The 25,501-nt window shown below is 37.6% G+C and overlaps 1 protein-coding gene and 1 long non-coding RNA gene across 4 annotated transcripts; one reads left to right on the plus strand and one right to left on the minus strand.

Annotated features, from left to right (window-relative positions):
* LOC26526443 (putative serine/threonine-protein kinase haspin homolog) lies at positions 1-23,042 on the minus strand. The gene is made up of 6 exons (XM_015157317.2): positions 22,880-23,042; positions 21,937-22,825; positions 7,382-7,585; positions 7,032-7,327; positions 5,826-6,033; positions 1-78 (listed from the first exon to the last, which is right to left on the minus strand). Exons 1-6 carry the CDS (start codon positions 22,942-22,944, stop codon positions 16-18), a joined length of 1,725 nt encoding a protein of 574 aa, XP_015012803.2. The 5' UTR covers positions 22,945-23,042; the 3' UTR covers positions 1-15.
* On the plus strand, positions 20,024-24,813 carry LOC113564624. Of its 3 annotated transcripts, none has more exons than XR_003408153.1 (3): positions 20,024-20,359; positions 24,494-24,577; positions 24,659-24,813. It is a non-coding gene; the product is annotated as an uncharacterized LOC113564624 (long non-coding RNA). The 3 variants fall into 3 exon arrangements; XR_003408154.1 differs by having other exon boundaries at positions 20,025-20,359; positions 24,494-24,571; XR_003408152.1 differs by having other exon boundaries at positions 20,026-20,359; positions 24,494-24,591.
* The last annotated feature ends 688 nt before the right edge of the window (positions 24,814-25,501 follow it).

Here is a 25,501-nt window from a genome sequence, read left to right on the forward strand (position 1 = left end):
TGGATATGTTTACCGTCATCGATCCAAGAGAGAATTCGTACCAAATGGGTGAGCCCGTTCTATACTTTTTTGATTTACCTATTAAAAGAAAAATTAGCAGATAAGTTTATGGGAAAAGAATAAAGAATGCTCCGCATCATGCACAATGCAAATTCTAGCTACAGTAAAGATTTTTAATTTTGCTTTAGAAAATATGTTTCATGTATGTTTAATGAACAAATATTTAAAGTACGGTTTGGTGTGACAATAACTTCCAAAGAGTTTGTTTTGTATAAAATAAATACCGTCGATACACAGTCAGCAATGCTAATATGAATTATATGGATTCGATAAATAGGGGTGGCAATCTGAATAAGACCGACAGAGCTGAACTTGCAGAAATATGGAAAACCTATGATCCAAAGTTTATAAATGTTATACCAAATAGCCGAGTTACCACAGGTGAATTAGATATCCGTCAACTAACTAATTATTTTGAAGCCAAGCTTTCGCTAGTTGGTCTGCATCTCCGAATAAATCAGGGCACACATATACATTGATAGAACCTATTTCTTATAAATTAGAACCCTAAGGGTTGCATATTGGTTGCCTTCCCCATAAACATTTTGTCTGAGCGGTGTTTCACCGGTTGATGGAACTACAGAGTAACTACCGCAATCGTTTACCAGTTATATTCGCTATTGCTACGCAGGCAAGTTGCCGGCAAAAACAACAACAAAGTAAACGGTTCCATTGCATCTCGCTGACACTTGTTGCCTCTGACGCGTTCGGTAACTTTATTTTATTTTATTATTTATCGTAATTGGAATATGTCTGATGTGGAAAACTCGGTTCAGGCTCAAAATGAATCCCCAAGTGAAGTGGACTTCTTCCGAGCCAAGTCCCAATCTATGTTGCGACAAATGAACTCGATGAAATTTTATTATAACCCTTATTCGGTTAATCAGTTTGATGAAGCTAACTTACCAGCGCGAGTGGAATGGATCAATTCCCTAAGCTTGGCGTTTGATGCGGCGCAGACATTGTTGGAAAAATTTGATCTTACGGGCATCTCGAGAGACCATCGGTTTGAATTTTCCGCAGTTTTCATGGATGTGAATGCGAAGCTAAACCGAGGACAAGCTGCTCATCGCAAGTCGCAACTGCTGACTTCAGCTACTGGCAATTCAACATCTATTGACATTTCTAACAATGAGGAAACCTCGGTTGCTAAAACTGGAAATTACTCGTTTTCATGGATGCTATTCTGATTGGCCGGATTTTCTCGCAACTTTCACCACGGTCATCGGAAATGATGATGAGCTAATGACAAAAAATTACAATATCTGCTGTCGAGTTTAGGCAACCCTCGAATGCCAATTAAAAAAAAGCCTATGAATTTACTGATAAATCGATTTGATAATAAAGTTATACGCTTTTAGGCATTATTGTTTAAAATGTGTCGAAAAGAATTAATCAACGGGTCTTTGGGAGCTCAGTGGATCAGACTGACAGGATCAGAGGTTGCGGAAAAAATGGGAAGAGGATTTATCAATCAATGAGCTGTCTACCTGGGATACTTAGGATTCTTTTTTTCAGAAAAGGAGGAGGATGAAAACTTGGATCAAGCCTTGTTAACTCAAACACAAGGCCAGTGGGAAAAAACTTGCACAAATATAAACAAAATACAAGTATTGCTTCTGCTACTCGCTCAAATAAACCGTTATGTTTATTTTGCGATGCGAGGGATCATTATTTGCTAAAGGGTTCTCGATTTTTAAATTTGAGTCCGAATGATATAGATAAGCAAAGAAGTTGCACCTTTGACTTAACTGTTTGCGCAAGGGCCTAATTTGCAGCAATACAAGTCGACTCACTGCAGATATTGTCGGATGAAGCACCACTCATTCTTGCACTTGAATCATGACCAATCCGCACCATCCACCTCATCTTCATTTCCGTCATGCGACCCAAACTTGAGCTCTTTGAGCCATTGCCATCTAATTTATCAGCAGTAGTATTATGTCCTCATTCATCATTGCAACGTGACCATTAGTTATCATGCCCTCCACCAAAAAACCTCAAATATATTATTAAGTCGATCGATTATGTGTTGCTTCCAACTGCTATTGTCTACGTAAGAAATAGAATTGGAGCACTTATGCCTTGTCGATGCCTAGTCAACTGAATTTGAATCATAGAAGATCGCAAACCTCGATTTCTGATAAGGCATTCGATATTCTTGCGCAAGCACAGGGTACAAGCTATCGTGCTCCATTCGCAGCTGTTGTGACTCACAGTATCACGGATTATCAACCCCATTGCAATATAAATGCAACATGATGGGGAAACCGCAAAACATTTCGGAAGAAGTGGATTTGCCACAAGCAGTTGGAATTATGACCCAACAAGAAGAATCATTCGCAGCACAGGCGGCTGCGATTTCACAACTACAACAGCAAATGAAGACGCTGACAAACATGATGGCACAGTTTGTCAGTAATATGCCAACAGCTAATCAGCAGCAGCAGCGGTAACAACGGGAGGATGAAATTGACATAGATGATTTTATCAACCGGAACCCTGGAGATCAAGCGGCGATCAGCCATGGTAGAAAAGCATCGGTTAAGAAAAATGCGAATACCTAACCAGATTATGACGGTAAATCTTGCAGATATCTCCACAAAGGCCCTCTTTAAAAAATCGAAAGCGAAGCAGTACATTAAAGATTTTTTGCTGAATTTTGCTGACACGAAGCTTTGTGCTCGGACTCTCCTGCTCTCCAGAAAGAATTTTGGTACCGATAGTTCTTGTTACAAGAGACATGTAGCCTAGATCGATATACTCCCGTAAAACTGCTGAATACTGTTTTTTTTTAGGGCCTAGCTTCCAAACTCCAGAAACGATGACGAGCCAGGCAATAGGAATCAGGCGATCAGAGTATTGACAATTTCCAAGTTGAGTGCAATTTTTTTTGAATAGTTGCTCGCATTGAAAGTATTCGCATTGCAACAAAAATGGCTTTGACGAAGTTATGTCTTCAAATTCCCAAAACCGCTTTACTATTGCGGTAAGTGTGTCATCATCAGAATGATCAACAGGGTCTTGATAATGGCTGCTAAGGCCGATTTATGATTTGGACATCCCTCCAGATACTATCCAACCAATTCGCCATCAACTGTGCCATCCTGTTTGTCAATAATATGCCAACAGCTAATTAGCAGCAGCAGCGGCAGCAACGGGAAGATGAAATTGACATAGATGATTTTATCAACCGTAACCCTGGAGATCAAGCGACGATCAGCCATGGTAGACAAGCGTCGGTTAAGGAAATTGCGAATACCTTACCAGATTATGACCCCGGAGATGACAATTTGATCACCGTGAATCAGTTCATCGATCGTGTCAACAAAGTGGTAGATGCGTATCAATGGGACGAAAAACTTGTACGTCTTGCTATACACACAAAGCTGAAGAGTCCCGCCAAAATGTGGCTCGATTTTACACACAACATGGAACAGTTTTGAGGCAGCAATACGAGAGGAATTCGGATCAGAGCCGGACGAGGCAGAAATTCGTATCAACATGGCAAATGCAACCAGACGATCGAAGGAAACCGTAAAGGAGTATTGTATCCGTATGTCAGCACTTGGAGTGCGATTTAAGCTTAGTGATCGGCAGTAATCCGATATGTTAGAGCGGGTCTACAGCACAGAGAGTTGCAAAACTGTATTGCAGCATTAATTTTTCGTCGGTGAAGGAGTTTCGGGACGCTACTGAGGCATATTTTATAACTAGAGGGAGGACCAATACAAATAAGAAAGAGTTCTTACCCAAATCCAGTATTTTTGAGGTACGACTGGAAACTGAGATGAAGCAATCAAAGCCAAGAGAAGCTAGATTCATGCTTCAATTGCGGAGATGTCGGGCATTTTGCTAATTCATGCCCAATGGAGAGGAAAAAAAAGCGTTGCTCCAAATGAAATAAGTTTCATGCCACCGATGTAATTCGCCAAGCCACACAGGTGATGCGTTTGGGCGCATCCAATCAGGACAAGCTGTTCACACGTTTAATCCACATCAACGAGAAAGGCTATAATGTTTTCATTGATACTGGAAGCCAAGCCAGTATAATTCGCAAATCAATTGCAGGAGTGCTTCATCAAAATTGTTGGCCTATGTGGAGGCTCACGTATCCTTACCGAAGCTATGGTAGTGGATATCGAAATCGCTGGAAAAATGGTGACAGCCAAGCCTTACATAGCCGACGACAATCTGTTGCATGAAGATTTGTTGTTTGGACAAGATGTCATCACAAGCGCTAAAGCATAAAGAAAGCGAAGCGTTTCGCATATTTTTCATCACTAGACCTGAATAGCGGATATTATCAGATTGAAATGGAACCAGAGAGCAGAAAGCTTACTGCATTCATCACCACGGATGGATTATTTCAGTTTAAATGTCTTCCGTTTGGGCTAAACAATGCACCTGCTGCATTCTGCACACTCATGGCAAAGTTACAGAAGTGTGTGAAGAAAGGCGACATGACGCATTACATGGACGATATCCGCCAAACTTTTGGTGAGATGTACGAAAAACTAGAGAGAGTTTTACAAGTATTGAGGGATTGACGTTGAATCTAGACAAGTGTGAGCTGTATAAGCAGTCAATCACATTTTTAGGTCATCAAGCCTAGGGCTTCCATTGAGTTGCATGGATTCTGCGATGCTAGCATATTATCTTATGGATCGTGCTTATACTTGCGAGCGAAGATTAATAGTGAATCGAAAATCCATCTGCTCTGTGCCAAGTCAAAAGTAGCTCAACCAAAGGCCTTAAAAATTTCAAGATAACCCCTTTCCGCAGCGGTTTTATTGGCCGAGCTAATCGTAAGCGTCAAGGAAAATCCGGCAGACGTTGTGTCGCGAGGTTGTACCCCGAGAAAATTGCTGGAGCATTACTTTTGGACTAACGGGTCTCCATTCCTTTCGCAAAGCTCGTCGAATTAGCCGTCCCTGTTAAATATACGGTAAAGGATCTGCCAGAGCACCGTTCGGCTGCTCTAATTGGAACCGTTTGCATTGACAATTTATCTTCAAATTCCTTAACTCTTTCGATAAGTTGCATCGCGTACTATCATACATTCATTTTTCGTACATTTGCATATTCTATTCTATTAAAAGGCCATCTTTAAGTGGAGGAGATTAACTCGGGAACTGTACTTCATCTGGGAAGTATTAAGCAGGTTCACTTGGCGATAGTATGGATTTTTTAGCCGGGGCAAGCCGTTTCAACAGAAAAGCAAGCTGGTTTCGCTTAGGCCTATACTCGATTTCGATGGGTTACTAGTCGGTGGAAAGCCGGTCGGTAGTCTAAAACGCAAACTTGGACTACGATACGAAGCATACATTAAATAAACATCAAAACTCTTAGCAGGAGTCGAGGTCCTGACTGGCTTGTGTTTTACTTCTACCTTGTAACAGCTATAAACATTCTTTTTTTTGTCATTAACCACGATCAAAACATCGTGAAAAAAAAAACAAAAGTTGTACTCGGAAATAAACATGACGCGAATCCAATGCAATGTTTGGTGAAAATTACGCAGCGCTGGGTCGCGTAAACTTAATAGATATTAAATTTTTGCAGCTGATTATCGAATCCGTACTAAAATTATTTTTATTGATTGACGTTTCGCTGCTCGTTGGTCTGTTAGTCCTTCTGTCCGGATAAACATTAAGTGGTAATATGAAAAAAGAACCTGACTTGTTTTATTTTTCATGTTCTTAAACTGATATATACTTTGATTTTTTTTAATAATCCAACGACTTCAATAACTACATACATACATTTTGATTTAAATTAAACAGATGATTTACGCAATGAGTAGCACTTTCAAATGTCATTATAATGTTTTGCAATTCCTTTATTTTATCAATGTACATCCTGTGAACCTTCGTATTGATACTTTTATATTTCACGCTATCCAGTAACTTAACGATAACATATGAAAGCCATAGGATATTTGTTTTTGGTGAAAACGATGACCAGTTGTTCCTAAAACAAAATAAAATAAAAAAATGATTATTTACAACATATACCCACACATACCCTCACTTATTAGAATTGGATCATTATGTTATTATGAATACACATGGTGCTTAGCTTTTAGTTGTAGCTTGGCTTTTCTAGGAAGACCTAGAACATTACGGGAATAAATAAACCTCTTTTTTAACTCTTTTAATCGGCAAAGAAGTCGATGGAGGTGTTTTATTGAGCAATTTAACGTCTATAGAATCTGTAGAAATTTACAAGATATATATAAAAAAGTGAAAAATATCATATTTTTCAAAAGTGTGGGCGTGACAGTTTTGGGCGGTTTGTGGGAGTTGGAGTGGTCGTAACAATACGATTTTGGCAAATCTATAAAAATTTACAAGATCTATTCAAGAATGAAAAAATATGACCTTTTTCAAAATTGCGGGCGTGACAAATTTGAGCGGTTTGTGGGCGTAGGAGTGGGCGTGACAACATTTGGAAACAAAATTGCGCTGCTTCTATGTCTCTAACTTTTATAGTTATAGAGATCTCGAAGTGCATATTTTATTTTATTTTAAGCTGAGCAAGGGGGAACCGGTAATTGTATAACTCAACTATGGCGTTCTCCTTTGTTTTCAGTAAGGTTTTCTGCTAAATATAATTACAAAATTCAGTGCATAATATCATTCAAAATTAGCACGCCTAATGTTGTTTTACAGTTAGAGGGTTGTCGATGTCCATTCCAAACGTTCAGCTGAGTTGTCGATTGAATGAGGTAATGCGTGTTGGCCAGGAGATATTACAGAAAAGAATTACCAGGTAGGAACCATCAGCGCGACCAAGCAAAATAAATACTTTGCAGTAATAGGACCCAGGGCACTTTCTCTTACAAATAAAATTTGGATGTCGTTTGGCGTGAGCCAAGACTATTATGTCTTTATCCACAGTCTATTACATATATTTTCATTCTCAAATATATTTGAAGAAAAATTGTGTGTTTTGATTGGTTTACTTACTTTAATTCTTTCCGCATCATTCGATAGACATCATATTGATAATCCCCTGTTGCCTGAAAAAGTTCCTCATCACTTGAGAGGTCATTAAAATAGCAGCAGTTATTAATTGTTATTCTTGAAAGAGTATAGTCAATAATAGTCATTTTCACTCCTCTTGAAAGCACAGTTAAATTTCTGTTTTTTAATGTAAAAATTATGTGCTTTCTATTGGTGTATTCAATTAATATATTTCCCAAATGAAGATCCCTGTGCTCAAATTGATACTCTTCTTCACCAACAGCAAGCGCTAGAATAATCTATAAATAAAATTATTAAATTAAATATTATATTTTTAGAATGCATATGTATACCTGTTGTAAGGCGTAATATGATTGCTCGGAATTTAAAAATTGAAAATTCGCCATGTCACTTCCTCCAAACTTCAGTTCTAGGACCACAAAAAGTTGATTGTCTCCAAAAAGTTTCGGGTGGTCGTTTTCAGATCCCTTTTCCTCGTCATATTTTTCCCACAGCTTTATAAGATGTTGTGGGTATTTTCCTTTGACTAGTGATACCTTAAAAAAAGTTTAGTAAATTTACTCACACTTTACTTTGCAGATTTCGATTTTGTAAGGATTGATTTGTATATCATTTGAATAACGTTATAATTAATTAATTTTTATACCAGTCATTCGTAGAGTAAAAGGGTATACTAGATTCATTGAAAAGTATGTAACAGGCAGAAGAAAACGTTTCCGACCATAGAAAGTATATATATTCTTGATCAGGATCAATATCCGAGTCGATTTGGCCATGTTCGTCTGTCCATCCGTAAGAACGCCTCGATCTCAGAAACTACAAAAGCTAGAATGTTTAGATTATGCTTTCAGCTTCCAGAGACATAGACGCAGCGCAAGTTTGTTTCCAAATGCTGCCACGCCCACTCTTACGCCTAGAAACCGCACAAAACTGTCACGGCACACTTTTTATTTTTTCATTTTTGTATATATCTTGTGCAATTGTGCAACCATCGGACATATCTCTGCCATAGCTTTTTTAATAGGTCTAAATTTTTAAAATTATTTGGATTGGTAGCCTTTATTTCAAGCCGTGCTTACAATAACTCCCATTTTTTCTATTAATAATAACATAGGTTTTATTATTTTATTTCTTATATTAGTTTGACTAATATCTCCCGTCCGCCTTTTTGTCTTTTGAATTTCGCGGCTATGTACAAAGCGCTACAGAGCTCGTATCAATACTATACATAATTTGAAAGGTCTTGACATAACCTACAAAACGACGCTATGCATGATTAGTTTGGATATTGCGTTCAACAGTTATAGACGTGTAAACATGGAGTTCACTAACGCCGAAATTCGCGCTATTTTAAAGTTTTCCTTCGTTAAAGGCAAATCCGCTAGAGAAACGTTCCGTGAGATTAATGGTGTTTTGGGGGATGGTACTCTATCACTTCGAACCGCGGAGGAATGCTTTCGACGATTCAGAGCCGGTGAAAACGACACCATGGATAAGCCAGCCGGCGGAAGACCTGTGACGACAAATACCGATCAAATCATGGAATACATCGAGTTAGACCGGCATGTGGCATCTCGTGACATCGCCCAGGAGATGGGAGTTAGTCACCAAACCATTTTAAACCATCTGCAGAAGGCTGGATACAAAAAAAAGCTTGATGTTTGGGTGCCTCATGATTTGACGCAAAAAACCGAAAACGGTCGTGGTCGAAGGCCGGTGAATCGTCCCAAACAGTGGCCAAGCCGGGATTGACGGCCAGGAAGGTTTTGCTGTGTGTTTGGTGGGATTGGAAGGGAATCATCCACTATGAGCTGCTCCCATATGGCCAGACGCTTAATTCTACCATCTACTGCGAACAACTGGACCGCTTGAAGCAGGCGATCGACCAGAAGCGTCCAGAATTGGCCAACAGGAAGGGTGTAGTGTTCCACCAGGACAACGCCAGACCACACACTTCGTTGATGACTCGTCAGAAGCTACGGGAGCTCGGATGGGAGGTTTTATCGCATTCACCATATAGCCCGGACATAGCGCCTAGTGATTACCACCTGTTCCTGTCCATGGCGAATGCCCTTGGTGGTGTAAAGTTGAACTCAAAAGAGGCTTGTGAAAAGTGGCTGTCCGAGTTCTTCGCAAATAAGGAGGGGGGCTTCTACGAGGGAGGTATTATGAAGTTGCCGTCTAGATGGAAACAGATTATCGAACAAAACGGCGGATATTTGAACTAAATCCGATCACTGTAACACTTTTTATAAAGCTTTGAATAAAGAGCAAAAAAGCGGAAGGGAGATATTTGCCAACCTATTATATTGATTATTAACTGACATGAAGCTAAACACAAAAAAAATGTTATTGTAAATAAATTTGTATCCATTTGGTTAAGACCCACTTCATTGAGTTCCACACCTATCTGAGTTTTACACCACAAATGTGGAAAGCACCTTGAGTATATGAATGACGATAAAATGGCAGCCCGACATCAGAGGTGGAATCTGTGTCAGTGAGCAGTGGCGAGAGATTGCAAAACCGGAATTAGACTTAACTTGTACAAATCATGCAAACGACGTCGGCACGTGAGTAGCAGCACGAAATGCATGCATGGCCAGTATTCTTCTGCTGAGTCAGCAACAACCAAAACATGTCACCCACCCGACCCTTGAAAGCACAAATTACAAGAAACAAAACAGATACAAAGAACTGTGTCCAGAAAAAGCCGCAGCCACTCTTCAAAATCAAAGTGGAACCATCGAAGTACATCCTATTTATAAACTACCGTTCTTACTGCACCGGAGAATAATAGCCGAATGCCACACAAATTATAGAGGCACTAACTGAAAACTTAATCGCCAAAACCTTCAACATTCTTAACAGGAAGAAAAAGCCGCAGCCAATCTTCAAAATCAAAGTGGAACCATCGAAGTACATCTTATTTATAAGCTACCGTTCCTACTGCACCGGAGAATAATAGCCGAATGCCACACAAGCGTAATACACCCTAAAATCCATCTGCATCGTTTGCAGCGATGTTCACAGTAACGTGAAACAAGAACGACAGTTTAATTAAACAATAGTGGTATTTTTACAGCAATCTGCCAAGGCTGCTTTGCTTACAAGGATATTAAGAATCGCCCTAAGAAACGAGTGACTTCATTTAGAGATCATACCACACCAACAATTCGCACAGTAATGCAACCGACAACAACCACCATCGCATCGTCTGCCGATCACATAATAGTTCCCAACTTTTCCTTTTGAACTAAAATCAGGGATCAGGGTCATCTGCAGACACAGCCAACGTTCAGCGAACAATTAATCAAACAAACACTAACGGGAACATGGAACATTGAAGCGATTGTGCTTTCGATACAGCAAAGCTTTAAAGATTACATGCATGTTAGATTGTGTTGCTTGCTCGTTTCTAATAAAACAACATAATAAGGAAGCTTTTGACCGCATGTGGTGATGGCTTAATTTATAAGTTAAAATCTCTACTCCCGACTGGCCAATTTCGCCTCCTGAAATCTTACATGCCTAATCGAAGCTCTATGTTCGCTTTATGGTCAAGGTGAAAGGTTAAAGGTCAAACATCAGAAGAGTTCGTGCTGGCATTCCTCAGGGAAGTATCCTGGGTTCCGTTTTATATGTATGTATGTATACTATGTTTACTCAAGAGGCTCACCTGGAAACAGCACACAACGAAATTAGCAGCCACATGTGCAAGGCTTAAGAAGCTCAACTGGCTACTCAAGCAAGCTCAACCTAAACAACAAAATCTTGCTATTCTCAATGACCCACTGCATCCAAATATGGGACACTACCTCAGACTCGAATGTCATAAAAGTTAAGAGTTAAAAACCGGGTGCTGCAAATGATTGTAATCGCGAATTACATCAGAAACGATAACTGGCAATTGACCTCCATATTCCCTCTGCCAAAGAACAGATCAACCGTCACTAGAGCCAATTCAACGAACCCCTAACGCATTATAGCAATTAAGCTGGTTGATTGGCATTTTAACGAATGTACATATGTTACCCAAAAAAAAAAAAAAAAAAACGCTAATGACGTTTTGCGGCACAAGCTAGAACTAGCTCAGTTCTTAACCGACGAAAACATTGATGTCATGCTACTCTCAGAGACGCACCTTACTGACAAATAAAATTTCCAAATACCAGGATTTTCATTCAGTCGGATTTGTATAGCCTCTTGGTAAACGAGTAATATTGATCAGTTTGTTCTAGAATTAGTTCTAGAATCAACACTAGTTGCAGCTGCAAAAGCGTCCACCAGACGGCCACGTTTCAAAGTATAATAGGACAAGCCGAGATACTGAACTGTTTGTGCTCGAAAACGACGACTTTGACGAGAGTGACACTTGGCGCAAAGATTAGACTAAAGGCAGCTTCTCGGAGATTTTCTAAAGCGCTCAAGACAAAAGAAGTGGATGTACAACTACGGTACATCGAGAAACTTACGCCCACCAACGCAAAGAACTCACTGTGGAAAGCCCACAGGAATCTACAGGAACCAACAGAAACTGTTGGAGCCCTGCGTAACTTAACCGGAAACTGGTCTCGTAATGGTACGGACAGAGCAAGAACCTTCATTAATCACCTCAGAATATATTTTAACGTAATCCAGCCACCAACTCATTTGCTCTCCCACCTCTAACCGCACCACGAGATCCCATAGAATTTCTGCCGAGCGAAAAAACAAGTCATTAAAGATTAATTAAAGGATGAACAATAGCGTGGCTTCGTTTTAAGAAACCCGAAAATGATATCGATCCCCAAAGTGTGCAGTTTTATACATCTGCTCGTTCTTCAACGCAAATACTAAAATTGGACACTTCCTTAAAAAATGGAATAAATCGGTCACGGTGACGACTCGATCCAGATGCCCAACAAAAGCTACGATGCAACTAGCACGACATTTATTATAGCTGCATTGGCTTGCAAATTGGCGCATACGAGTAAATGAACAGAAACAGGAAACAGGTTACGTTTTCCCTAATTAAACAAAGCTGTACGCCCTTGCTTATGAACAACACGTGCATTTCACAATGAAGCAACATACTCAAGTATTCCCCTGGACAAGCGGCTCGCCTGGGGTAAACATATAATGACGCATCTGACGCATAATGACGCATCTAAAATCAAGAGATCTAAACTGCCTTATAAAGGTTCTCCGTGCTAAAACCCATGTCTGTCCGTCTGTATGAACGTCTAGATCTCAGGAACTATAGAAACTAGAATGCACAAGCACACACTTTTGAAAAAAGTTTTGATATTTTTTCATTCTTGTATTAGTCTTGTGAATTTCTGTCGATTTTCCAAAAATAAAGTCTGCTGTTAAGCCCACACCTCTTAAAAAATTTATTATCTTTTTTCAACCATAAATGGTAGTTGTTCTGAAACTTGTCCGGTTTCCCTAGTTTCGGCAGGGCTTGCGCCCAGCTCAGGTGTTCCTGGTGTGCCTCTGTTTGTTTTTTATGTTATTCTCCTTGTGTTTGATTGCTTGTTAGCTATTAATCATTTCTAATACAGTTACATTTTATACAATTTATACAGACTTATTGTAGTTAAATAATTTTATTATTAGTTGAAATACATTCACTCAATAGAAGTTTTCCGGATAATTTCTTCTGTAAAGTATCTAGCAACATTCAGCAACATCTAAGTAACTTGTACGAAAGCATTGTAATATAAATATTCTGGAATACTTGTTGCTAAATATATCCCTTTCAGGGTCATTGAACGGGAAGGTTACAAGATTGTTTGTAGAAGAATAACTTCCACTATAAAAAGAGTTATGAAAAAACATGTTCTACACTTCCTACTGGGAAATGAAATGGCATCGGAGCATTTGATAACCGCCCCGCAACAATTAAAAATTACACCAAGTACCAGCGTCATTATGGGTAATTGGGTTTAGCCGCTGAACAATCGGTCCAATTTTTTACGAACTTTTACGACTTATTCGTGATAGTCGAGTTTTTGTATAATTTAAACGATTTGCTACGTACGCCCCCTTTATACGATCGTAAGACTTTGAAGATTACATATACTTTCAGTGACATGGCATAACAATGTCGTTTTGATTTAAAGGATTAGATAGATTGTCTTCGGGTGGTGGTAACTCTAAACTATCATAGTGCTTATATCTATGTAGCGGAATGAGATGCAAACGTACACTCTCTTGACATTTTGTACTCTTGCATTTTGATAGAGCACGAGCAGATTGAGATCCCTTTCTCCAGAACTAATCGAAATCAGACCCTGGCGTCGACCCGATGAATCCGATAGTATTTGAAAAGGCAAACACTATCCCGTCGAGATGTGGTGCAGAGCCGGTCGACTATTCCAGAGATTGCGTGGCGTAAACCTGGCGAGTCCTTAAAGCGGTCGTGAAAACCGGTCGAGGTACCAGCGCGAGCGGTTGAAGGTGACGTGGGGTTATCGTGTTGTAAGTTCACCCGGTGATAGTCTGGAAATCGCAGCCGTTGGCTATCTGGAGTCTGTCTACGACATAAATTCCTTGCCCAGGTTCTCAACACCCAGGACAACGAGAGACGCAGGACAGCGGAAACAAGGTCGTCGAGCATCCGCTGCGGATCATTCCACGAGAAAAATAAAGATCATGGAAAAAGAAAACTGCAAAGTGTTCTTACTGATAACCGGGTGATCATGTTTATATCAATTTTGTTGGGACGAACATACAAAATCTTCTGACCTAGCCTCGTAACCAAAAAAATCAGTTCGTCGTAAGTTGAAATATTATTTATAAAAATAAGGCATTCGTTATCATATACCAATTCACTACATTTTCATCTCACTGACTTGATACCCCTTAATGGTTTCCAAATGAGACACGAAATGAAGTGATTCTTTTTTTACATAACTGGAATACTTACCAATAAATTTTGGTTTTTAGAGTCTAGGCGAAGACACTAGAATAATAAGATGCGTTTTTGCGTTAAGACAGTTTTGCACTATGCAGCCACTTTTTTGGTGGCGGCAATAATTCGAGAGGAATTCCTGCTCGCTTAAAATTGAGAGCATAAAAATATAAAAATAGAATTCACTTGGTTGTGTTAGTGAAAACAGTAAGCAAAAAAGTGTGCATGTGTGCGTAGTTCTGCTAGAAGACGATTTTAAGTTCAAAATCAATTTTGTCAGTTTGGTCAGTTTCGTTGTAATATGATCTAATAAAATATTTTTTAAAAATTGACGCCGTGACTATTTGTTTTTTTTTAAAGAAGTTATTTTAATATTCGTTAGTTGAATTAGCTACCGTTCCTAGCTGAACTTTACGTATATACTTTTATTGAATACAAATACGGATATATTATTAAAATTTGGAAAAATAGTTGAAAACGATGAGCTCAATGTATTTGTCAGCTTTAATCAAACGGATTAAGAGGAACTAAAAGGAACAACAAACTTGACGCGCCTTTTTACCTACCCAAAATTGCGAGGTTTTTAAAAATATCAAATTAGAATATAACAAAAACATTCAACAAAATAATATTTACATTTCAAATACTGAAAATTGGTCATTTACATAAGTATGCATTTTTTTTAACTTGTATACTAGTAATTTGTACTAATAAAAATCGTAAGGCGTTACGCATCTTATTATTCTAGTGTCTTTGGTCTATTTCTATATGTCCTGAATTTGATTTGCCTTAATTAACGTTTCCAACTTACAGTTAGCTTAACGTCGTAAACCGGAATCGATTTATTATAATACATAATATAATATATATGTATATACATAATATTTATATATAATATACATATATATATATATAAAGCATTCTTGATCGGTGTTTCAAAGACTTTATCACCAGATACATAACTAGGTTATTTAATTTTCCGATAACTGAAAAGCTATCGTCTTGATAAACAAAACGAAATAATAAAATTTAGAATACGAGTTTTGTCTAAAGCAGCGATTTTGTTATCGCTTTTCTAGACCGACAACAACAAGAGAAAATGCTGTAGTCGATTATCACGACTATCAGATACCCGTTACTCAGCTAATGGAAGTGCGAACGAGTAATTTCAGCATTATCTGGAATATCGGTAGAAATTGGGGGAAAAAAATAGAATGAAAAAAAAAGTGTGGGGGTCACAGTTTTTGGCGTTGCCAAAAAGTTTTTTTTGGAAATCGATAGAAATTTAAAAAGCTAAAAAAATTTTACAAGACTAATAAAGAAACGAAAATATATCAAAACACTTTTCAAAAGTGTGGGTGTTGCAGTTTTAGGCGGTTTGTGGGCGGTGCATTTGGAAACAAACTTGCGTTGCGTCTATGTCTCTGGAATCCTCAGCCTTCTAGCTTTTATAGTTTCTGAGATCGAGGCGTTCATACATATGTGCATAGCCAGATCGACTTGGCAATTGATCGTGATCAAGAATATATATATGTCGAATTCTCTTCGTCTCCCATTAGAGCGCAGCGCGTTTCAAACTATTCACAGGCGATCACTCAAGCATACTGCCCTGCTCGTTTTCTAACAGCCTATACGAAAACTCGAACCACACTCGGCGGCAACGTCGCGACGCATCGTCGTGCAACTAGACAGGCGACGCGTCGTTCTCGCCCCGCTCCAACGGTACTTGCAGAAAAACGACGGACAACCACAATGCAAAGACGCAAAACATAATATGATGAAATAATTCAAGTTCATGCATAATCTTTATACTCCGACACGGCCATCCTGACTCTAACACGACCTCGTGTTCCATTCAATTGTCTTTTTTTTAAATTTTATTATTATTTATTTGTTTTTTGTTTTTATAAACAAAAGATTTAATATTTCCTTATCAAGTTAATTTCATAAAACAGTATCAAGCCTTCTTATCCAGTATCTTTACATAATTCTTACTATAATGTAATTTTTAACAAAATCAATTATTCTTCTTCATTCAACATTACAAACTCAATGCCCCACACGCCATGATCAAAACAAACATCAGTTTGTTTTGCACTTGTGCTTGCATTACTTATCTGGTCTTGTTACTCTGCCATTTTCTTTGGCCAGCAGTAAATCTTTCATCACCTTTATTGGTGTGCTTCACTTTCTTCAGTGGCTTCAACATTTTCATTTTCGCTCTCTTCCCACACATTCACCTCCTCGGGCACTTGCCCCTCTGGCATTTTTCTCAAATCTTCATGTGCATATTTATAATTTCTTTTATTGGTTAAGGACTTTAAAGTGTACCTGTCACCCTCCAGAACCTGTATTATTTCAAAAGGCCCCTTGAATTTTGGACTCAACTTGGTTTGATGCCTCTCTTCGCTTTTAAGTAGCACAAAATCTCCTACTTTGTGTCTAAGAACTTTTGCCTTATTTTTATCAAATCGTTCTTTGTCATAAACTGCCGTGGCTAAAACATTAATTTCAGCTTGTGCTCTTACATTTGACAGATCAACATCATTTTCTATGTCACCAGGTGGAAGTAATCCTAATGGGCGTGCTACCTTTCCCAATAACATTTCAAGAGGACCTGCCTTCGTCACACGGTTAGTTGTACAATTGATTGCCAACTGCACCTCCCCTAACACGTCCTGCCAAGACTGCGTTCCAGTTTCAACCGCCGTTAACATATTTTTCAAGGTGCTCATGGTTCGTTCAACTTGACCATTAGCTCGGCTAGCCCCGGTGGCAATCAAATGCAAGTTTATTTTCTGATCTGAACAGAATTGACTAAACTTTGCACCCGTAACACACCTTCCCTGGTCAGCTATTATTCGGTTTGGTACTCCAAACAACTCTCACTGTCTAATTTAAGGCTATGACTAAGATAGACATACTTGGTAAAAGCGTCTACTTGAACAATAACATACTCCTTCTGGTCACTCTTGCCACTAAATTTCCCTGTTATATCGATGTGGATAGTGTGCCAAGGAATATTGACTTTTGGGATTGGATGCAATTCGGCCTGAATTTTTCCTGAGTTTGATTTGGACATTTTGCATGTGATACAATTGTCAACAAATTTTCTAACATATTTTGACATATTGTCAAACCATTAAAAATCGTAAACTTTATCTAGTGTCTTTTCCCAACCTAAATGCATTATTGACTCAATTATATTGTTGACAATTATTGACTCTTATTATAACAGACCATTTGAAGGAACGCCGTATCACTGGTAAACAGCGTGTTCTGCCATTTCTCTGTATTTTTCGGTAAAGAACTTCTGCCCTTAGTTCATAGGTTTTCGCAATATCTTCAGCAAGAGAACAATTTTTTAATTTGCTCACGATTTCGGCTATGTCCGAACAAAAATAACAAGGACTGGTTTATCAGTAAGAGTAGAAATAACCTTTTTCCGTATCTGTTCATGTTCCACTCTTCAAATAAATTTATTTTTGTCTGACGTTAAAAAATTTAACGGTTTCATCAACTGTGAAAATAAACTGTTTGAAATAAGTTGCTAATCCAATAAATTGCCTAATAAATTGCCTCCAATAAATTGACTTTGGAGGCGGGAGAGCAGTCAACACAACAATTTTCTGAGGGTTTGGGCGAATTTCGCCAGCACTAGCATTGTAGCCTAAATATTGAACCGATGTTTTCAAGAAGGAACACTTCGTAATGTTGAATGAAAACCCGGCCTCTGTCAGAACATCTAGAACAATTTGTAATCTTTCTAACGCCTCACATTGTGTTGATGCAGTTATCATGATGTCGTCCATATAGACGATAACATAAGAATTTGCAAGATCCCCGAGCGCTTGCAATACTAAACGTTGAAATACCGACGGCGCATTTTTAAGCCCGAAAGGCATAGATAAAAGCTCATACTGACCACTAGTAACCACTAGCCATATCTAAACATGTAAAATAATAAGCTCCTCGAAGTCTACTTATTTGATCCTGTATAAGTGGCAGAGCGACTGTGTTTGAATTTAACTCCCTATAGTCAACACAAAGCCTATCCGAACCATTTTTTTCTTTACATCTTTCTTTTTGGATGTTTTGCTCCCATCAGCTTCCTTTTTTGCACATTGGGTAGATATGTGACCCTGTTTACCGCACTTGTAGCAAGTTACACTTGATTTTCCGCGTTGATGACCATCGTGTCTGTCATGTCGTTCTTTGTCGTTGGCAAACTGATTTTGTTGTTTCCTAAATCTGCATTCAATCATTTTGTGTCCGAATTTTCCGCAGAAATGACACTCTATAGATGACTGCTTTTGCCGTTTAGAATAAGTTTCTGTTTTTTGCTCCGTGGAACCATTTTTCCGTTTATTAAAAGTGAACGCATTCAATTCGGACTGTAAATCGCCTCTGGTTCGAACATTTCATGTAAAACTTAAACGCTGCAAACGGTTATCAACATTTGCCAGCAACGCGAGAGTGACGGACACAGCAATTTCTTCCGTTTCCATTTGGCACCATTTCGTCGTTAGTTCTGTTACCACTGCGGCTTGCATGGACTGCAAGACATTCGCCGTCAGTCGGTCGTTTAGACAACATACTTAGAAACATGGCGGCTGGTGTTTCTGTAGTGTCAAAGCGATGGATAAACAGTTCTTTAAACTCGAGCCAGGTCATGTCAACGTAACACACTTGGGAGAGCCATTGCGAAGCGCTGCCCTCTAGTGCTGAACTTAATGCCACTACCAGCGCGCTGCCTTTTAATGCAATTTCTTTCAAAATAATTTCAACGGTGTTACACCACGATGAAGCGATTGCGCCTGCCTTGTCTGGGTTGAATTTGGGTAGTTGCACCGCTTTACTTTGCCCCGCATCAGATGCCGTTGTTTGTATGGCCCGCACAAGTTCAATTAAATTTGTATTTTGTAGTTCCATAATAGTACGCCATGGTCCATCTACTGTTGAAGGTATAGGGCCCGATCCCACTTCTGATGTCGAATTCTCTTCGTCTCCCATTAGAGCGCAGCGCGTTTCGAACTATTCACAGGCGATCACTCAAGCATACTGCCCTGCTCGTTTTCTAACAGCCTATACGAAAACTCGAACCACACTCGGCGGCAACGTCGCGACGCATCGTCGTGCAACTAGACAGGCGACGCGTCGTCGTCACCCCGCTCCAACGGTACTTGCAGAAAAACGACGGACAACCACAATGCAAAGACGCAAAACATAATATGATGAAATAATTCAAGTTCATGCATAATCTTTATACTCCGACATATACTTTAAACGTTACGTACTTTTTAACTAGTGTGCTAGCTAGTGTATCCTTTTAATCTATGGAGTGTAAAGGGAATTCTTCTATCCCCTGAACCCAGAAACCTGAGCAGCCCTTGAACTTTCCCTAGTGGAACACAAAACTAGAATTATTGAATAATATATTATTAATGAAAATCTCATTTACTTTAAACATATTAATGAACAATACCCAATAGAAATCAAATCAATCATAAAAGTGTATAAAAACAAACTTACATAAAGCAAAAATTCGACAAGCTAAAAATGAAAATAAAGTCTGCCGATATGATTTACCACCTAATAATGATTAATGATTTTTGGAAACTTTTAAATTTTTTGCTTTAAATAGCTTGAACGGGAACACACCAGATTACAAGAAAACAAATTTCTTATTGCTAAAACACACAACATAGTTCAAGCATAAACAAAAAATAAAGTTATTGGGGCTATCCATTATTTCAAGATAAAATGAAAACCCATATTATAAAAATAAATTTTATTTTCTGTTAAACAGCTCGATAAGAGAAACTGTAGGTCTACATCTTTATGAGAACCTCACATAAAGTTGAGGAAAACTAATATGAAAACTAACATGTATTTATACCCGTTATTCGTAGACCAAAAGGCTATAATAGATTCATTGAAAAGTATGTAACAGATATAAGGAAGCGTTTCCTACATTATAAAATGTATATATTCTTTATCAGGATGGCCATGTCCGTCCATCTATCTGTCCGTATGATTGTCATGATCTTGGGAACCAAAAATGAGGCAAGTAGAGTCTGGTGACGTAAGTTTGTTTCCGAGCGTTGCCATGCCCACAAACCTCTAACAGCTGCTACGCCCATACTATGGATTTTTTTTTTTATGTGTTTGACTAACGCCTACTCCACTTTTGGAAAACCCAACTAGTTTTTTGGGAAACCAGCTTTGAATGTCTAAATTTCATACGCTCATAACTTTAGAACACCTGACACTATGTACTGTGCTATATGTCGCTGAAACTCTGTTAAACGTAGATCAGGTGTCAAAACCATGTGCAGTTGTGCAAATAGAAAAGAAAATACAATATCTTAAATTTATTATTTTCATAAAACGCGCTGAATGACTAAATTTGGTGAGTTTAATTTAATTACCTCGTTATTTGTTTTATGATCAAAGTGCTAAAATTATAGACAATACCAAACCACATTGGTATTTCAGGAAATTAATTGGCCGATGACGTAGCAAAAGCAGTCACAAATTCCCCATATTAACCCCAGGATCCTATAAACTCCACTTTCAACTGATAACAACACATTCAACAGGTAACAGTTGCGGTCAAAATAATGGTAGTGCCGGTGAAGGAACACGCTATTTCTCATTATTTCCTCTATTCCTTCACATATTTTAATAATTTTTTCACTATTTGTGTGAAAAATTGTAATTATTATAATTGTAACTGTAATTATCTATTCTCTAAGAATGTAAAGTTTTGTTCGGTTCTCTTCTTGTTTTACGTTCTTCAATTTCATAGATTCACTTGTTTGACCTAGTCAAAATAATAGTAGTGCCAGATAAATTGACATGAATAATTAAATTTAATTGCTTTTTAGCCAGGACTTTGGTATTTAACAATACTCTTGTGTTTTTTTTACCAGTTCACACCATTTTTAGATGGTGTTTAGATGGTACTCAATGAAGAGTATTGATATTTAGTACCGAGTCTAGGGGGCGTGGCAAACACTGTGTGAATTAATAAGATAGCAATCTCAGAAATAAATCCGAGCAATAGCTTTGAACTCTGGGAAGCTGTATAAAGGTCTTGGAACTCTATTCCTGTAAAGAGATGCCAGAATTTGGTTGATTCCATGCATAAGCGCTGTGCGTCCATGATTGCAAACAAAGGACATTCAACAAAATAATCAAATAAACATTAAAAATAGGGCTCTTATATAGATTTAATCATTTAAACTTAAAATGTTTTATTGCTGTTTAAAAAATGCACTACTATTATTTTGAACGATCAAATTTAGGTAGAAATTTCACATATTAATTTCTTTCTGAAGTCTTATGAATTATCCAAATTATCTACGATGAGTTAAGTTTCATTAAAAATAAAAACAAAATTTGTGAACACGTTTTGAAAGGAGTTTTTTTGGATTCTTTGAAAACCTCTGTGGGTACTACTATTATTTTGACTGCAGCAGTATGTATGTATTAAAACAAGCTTAGAATAGCTGACAACAATAAGAGTTCAATGTTATTATAAATACCGCAAATCGTGCAAACAAATAAGATAAACCCCTGTAAACAAATTCTTCCAACCACCATCTATTCAATGCCACTTTTGCAATAACATACATATGTATGTATATTAAACATCATACAGACGAATACATAACCTGCTATTACCAATTTTCTATAGTTGCTCAAAAATGCCATAAGTTATATCATATTAATTTGAAGAGATATTAAATACCTCATAAATACTGAAATACATAAGTAACATTGTTTAAGCTAATTAGTTAGAACTCGCGAATGAGTATGAATAAGTAATGAGTCAATGAGTCAGAATAAGTAAATCTTAGAAATATGTATGTATTGATATGCATCTCATAGCCACTGCAGTGTACAAATGTTTAAAAAGGAAAGTGATTCCTCCTTGTTTAAAATATTTTTTCGAAAGTAATCGTAAAACACTAAAATAATTACCTTGTGTATGTTTACAAATCCATCCGTAGAATTAGTTTTATTTCTTTGAAGATTGCTCATTTTTTTAGTAATAATTATTTCTGGTAAAATTTGACTGAATGTTTTTTGCTTTTCTCCATTAATTTCTATAGAACCCTCCAAAGGTATAACCTTTAATACTATATTAGAGACGTGTTTTTCCAATCCTTTCTGATATTTTGAACAACGAAATACTTCTCCATAAGCCCCTTCACCTATTTTTTTAGTATTCAACAATTTATGTTGTTCATATGCGGCAATAAACGGAAGTGGTATACACTGATCGCAATATTTCAGAACTTCTTCCTCGAATTTATCTTCAAATTTTTGTTCGCCTTTTAAAACTAATGACTTTCGATCTTGGCATATTGAGCTTCGTGCTACTTTTTTGCTGAAAGTTATTTCAGTTATTTTTGTTCGAATAAAATTGTTCAGCGATTTTCGCCACTTTCCCGGCTTTAATACGATCGAAGGGTGCACAACAGTATCCATCTTATTTGACTTACTCAATCGCCGTTTTCCGAAATTAGAACATTTATTTGGGCTAGCATTTATGTTTAGAAATGGTATTTTCAAATATACATTTGAATTCGCGTCTTTAGTATCAGGGCATTTGTCACTACTGGCTTCAAAACCTTCAAGATTTAAGCGAGTTATTGGAGAGAGGCCGCAATTAAATAAAGCTGCGCCCAATCGTTTATCGCAAGGAGTTGATATAGAATCACTGGGACAATACATTTCTTTTGAGCTATCTGGTTCGTTTTCGTGATTTGATCCCATTATTTCAATGTAGCTGCTATTTTCAACACTGGAGTCAATGTTATAGGGTACTCTTACAGTTTGTTTAGCAATATTCATTTTACGCAGTTTCCTAGAAGCAAATCTATTATTTCAATTGTAATGAATTAAATGGGTTTACTCTTACGTATTGGAGTCTAACAGTTCATCAAACGGATCCTTAAATTTACTTTCCTCTAAGGAATTTTCCATTTTTGTTTTGCCAATTACTCTTATATTTTAAATTTTAAAATCATTACGATAGATATTTAATGTTTCGATAACAGCCGTGATCGATAATGACATTTTTAGATTATAGGGTTGACCCACCGACATTCATATAATTAGGAATTTATATGAATTTTCTACTTTTTATGCCCGTTTACTTGGGACCTAATAACTAAAGAACGTAATTTAAATAACATATAAAACTTGTTTTTTTTTTTTACCAATATAACTTTATGATAGATTTATTACACAATAAATCCAAATAATACATTCGAATTAACTCAAAACAGCTGACACATTGCAGTACCTCGAGTTATATTCTGCGTTGTCTTCGATATCGATAAAATACAAGTGTTGGCTTGTGTCCTCCTCACATATATGTACATATGTTTAAAAAATCAAAATCATATACATAAATTGTATACATGTATAAACGGGTAACGCCCTCGAAAGTATTGTAATTTAAATATTCTGGTACAGCCTTTCACCAAGTGCTTGTAACACGGGAAGTATGAAAGAAATTGAAAAAAGCTATATAATCACAATCGGAAATTCGCTATTGAAGGAAATAATAATTTCAAAATGATTATTTTTCGACAGAACACGAAGGAAAAGAATTGAAATAAAGGGATAATACTGGTGTTCTCATATTTTACATTTAGAAGAATTTTTGTAATACACTAACGAAAATAAGTTAAAGCTTGACGCTGGTTCATGTTTCTCAATCAGAAAGAAGTGTTCCCGACTATAAAAGCTAGAAAGTTGAGATTAGGCATGCAATTTTGTTAGGCAATTTTGTTAAAAGACGTTGCCAAGCAACATTTTCATTTTTAATTGGTCTTGAAAATTCCAAATATTCCAGAAAATGAAGAAATTTATGGTTCGCACTTTCACTAGCTTAGTAACTGGTATCTGATAGTCGGAAACTCGACTATAGCATTCTATCTTGTTTTCAAATAAGGAGTTGGATGTAGTTATTTGCATAACGTTTTAATGTTCCATTGTATTATTACTAGGATCCTTTAATAGGTGGATTTGGTTTTTGTTATGAGTTTTGTTCACAGAAGTATAAAGGGTTCCTTCGATTGAGTGTTTTTGTTCTAAGCAATTTGCACACGTCCCTGAGCTTTTGCATTTGAGTGCTAGATGAACGGAATGGGAGGCATTTTTTGCATCGAAGTGGGAAGGAATGTAGTCTCAATTTCCGGTTGGTTGTGTGTTTCAAATATTGTTATAAATAGTCCGGTCTCGACCAAGAACAATATCACGTTCTCTGTTGGGGTGGTGTTGTTGCTTTGTTTTTTTCATATCATATTATTCATATTATATATCGGGTCTTGATCCTGAGGTCCGGATCCATGTTCACTCGGATCTCCCTGGCATGTTTTCCATCGGATTTTCATGGCTACCGGATCATCTTCTCATCTTTTCCTCCCAAAATAATGGACTCTAGCACTTCATCATCATTATAATATTTACTTATTTGACCATTTTAAACCACTTTTACTAATTAAAAATTTTGTTTTAATTTTAGTATTTCATCGCCGTTTGCCGAAGCAAAAATTTAACCAAAGCGACGCAAAAATCAGGAAGATGACGCCACGAAAATATTGTACGGGTATGCGAATATATGTAAATATATATATATACATATATGTATATGGAATGGAATAATTCAACGTTCACTTTCATTTCATAGTTGCCTGCCTATTTGAAGCTCCAAGCGGCTGAGACGGGTTGAATGGCTTTTATTCAATACTCCCCACATAAGATCGGTCTCCTCGAGGATATATATACGTTGTATATATGTTGTATAAATTAGATTTTTAAGATTAATTTTGTTGCTTGGACTCCCTGCGATTTGTTTTACATTTTGCTTTTAGTTGTGTTTTTTGTTAAATATATGTATGTATTTGTTAAATATTAAATGAATATTGCCGCATCAATTTTTTTTGTATTGGTTTTTCTGCGGGATTGGGCTTAGCCTTCGAGGTTAGGATCGACGTGGGTATCTGGATCAAGGAAAAAACTCTCCTGAGTGCAGAAAGGAACAATTCCGGCTACAAAAGAGGCTATCCCGGGTCCGCTGGAAGGCGGTTCTGCCCCTCTGAAACCCAGGTAAATTTTCTTATTCCTATTTCTAGGTTCCATTCGGAACGGACTCACGTTTGCCTTCTTTCATTACTCTCCCATAGGTCGAGAACCAACTCCAAGGCCAGCGCATCGCTCCTATCATAGTGTGCGTGGATGCACTCTATCAATGTTTTACCCCTCCCGGACTACCAACCTCGCCTACTGGGTCAGATTTCCCTCTTTTAGTGCTCATTCCGGACGATATTTGTTTCACCCGCGGCTATCGGTCACCGTTAGAATGCAATACTCTTTTAGGGAAGTTTAGTGCTTTGTTTAGCCTTTGTTCTGTCAATGTTACTTCGATGTCTGAAATTTTCGATACTTTTAAAAGCTTTTTGGCTTGTACCTTTTGGTTTTGATCAAAAGTGTTACGTCTGCGTTTTTTTATATGCATCAACTTTTCCTCAAG

This window comes from Drosophila erecta, unplaced genomic scaffold (genome assembly GCF_003286155.1).
Source record: "Drosophila erecta strain 14021-0224.00,06,07 unplaced genomic scaffold, DereRS2 tig00000246-arrow-arrow-pilon, whole genome shotgun sequence".
Lineage (NCBI taxonomy): Eukaryota > Metazoa > Arthropoda > Insecta > Diptera > Drosophilidae > Drosophila > Drosophila erecta.

Bases quoted from the DNA above. Each gene is read 5' to 3' on its own strand.
- LOC26526443 (XM_015157317.2), bottom strand. From the start codon at position 22,944: ATGGAAAATTCCTTAGAGGAAAGTAAATTTAAGGATCCGTTTGATGAA. The intron at 6,034-7,031 runs GTAAGTAAACCA...ATTTTGTTTTAG, and splicing joins ATGATGCGGAAAGAATTAAA to GAACAACTGGTCATCGTTTT. The intron at 79-5,825 runs GTATGTATGTAG...TTCTTTTAATAG, and splicing joins TGTTTAATTTAAATCAAAAT to GTAAATCAAAAAAGTATAGA.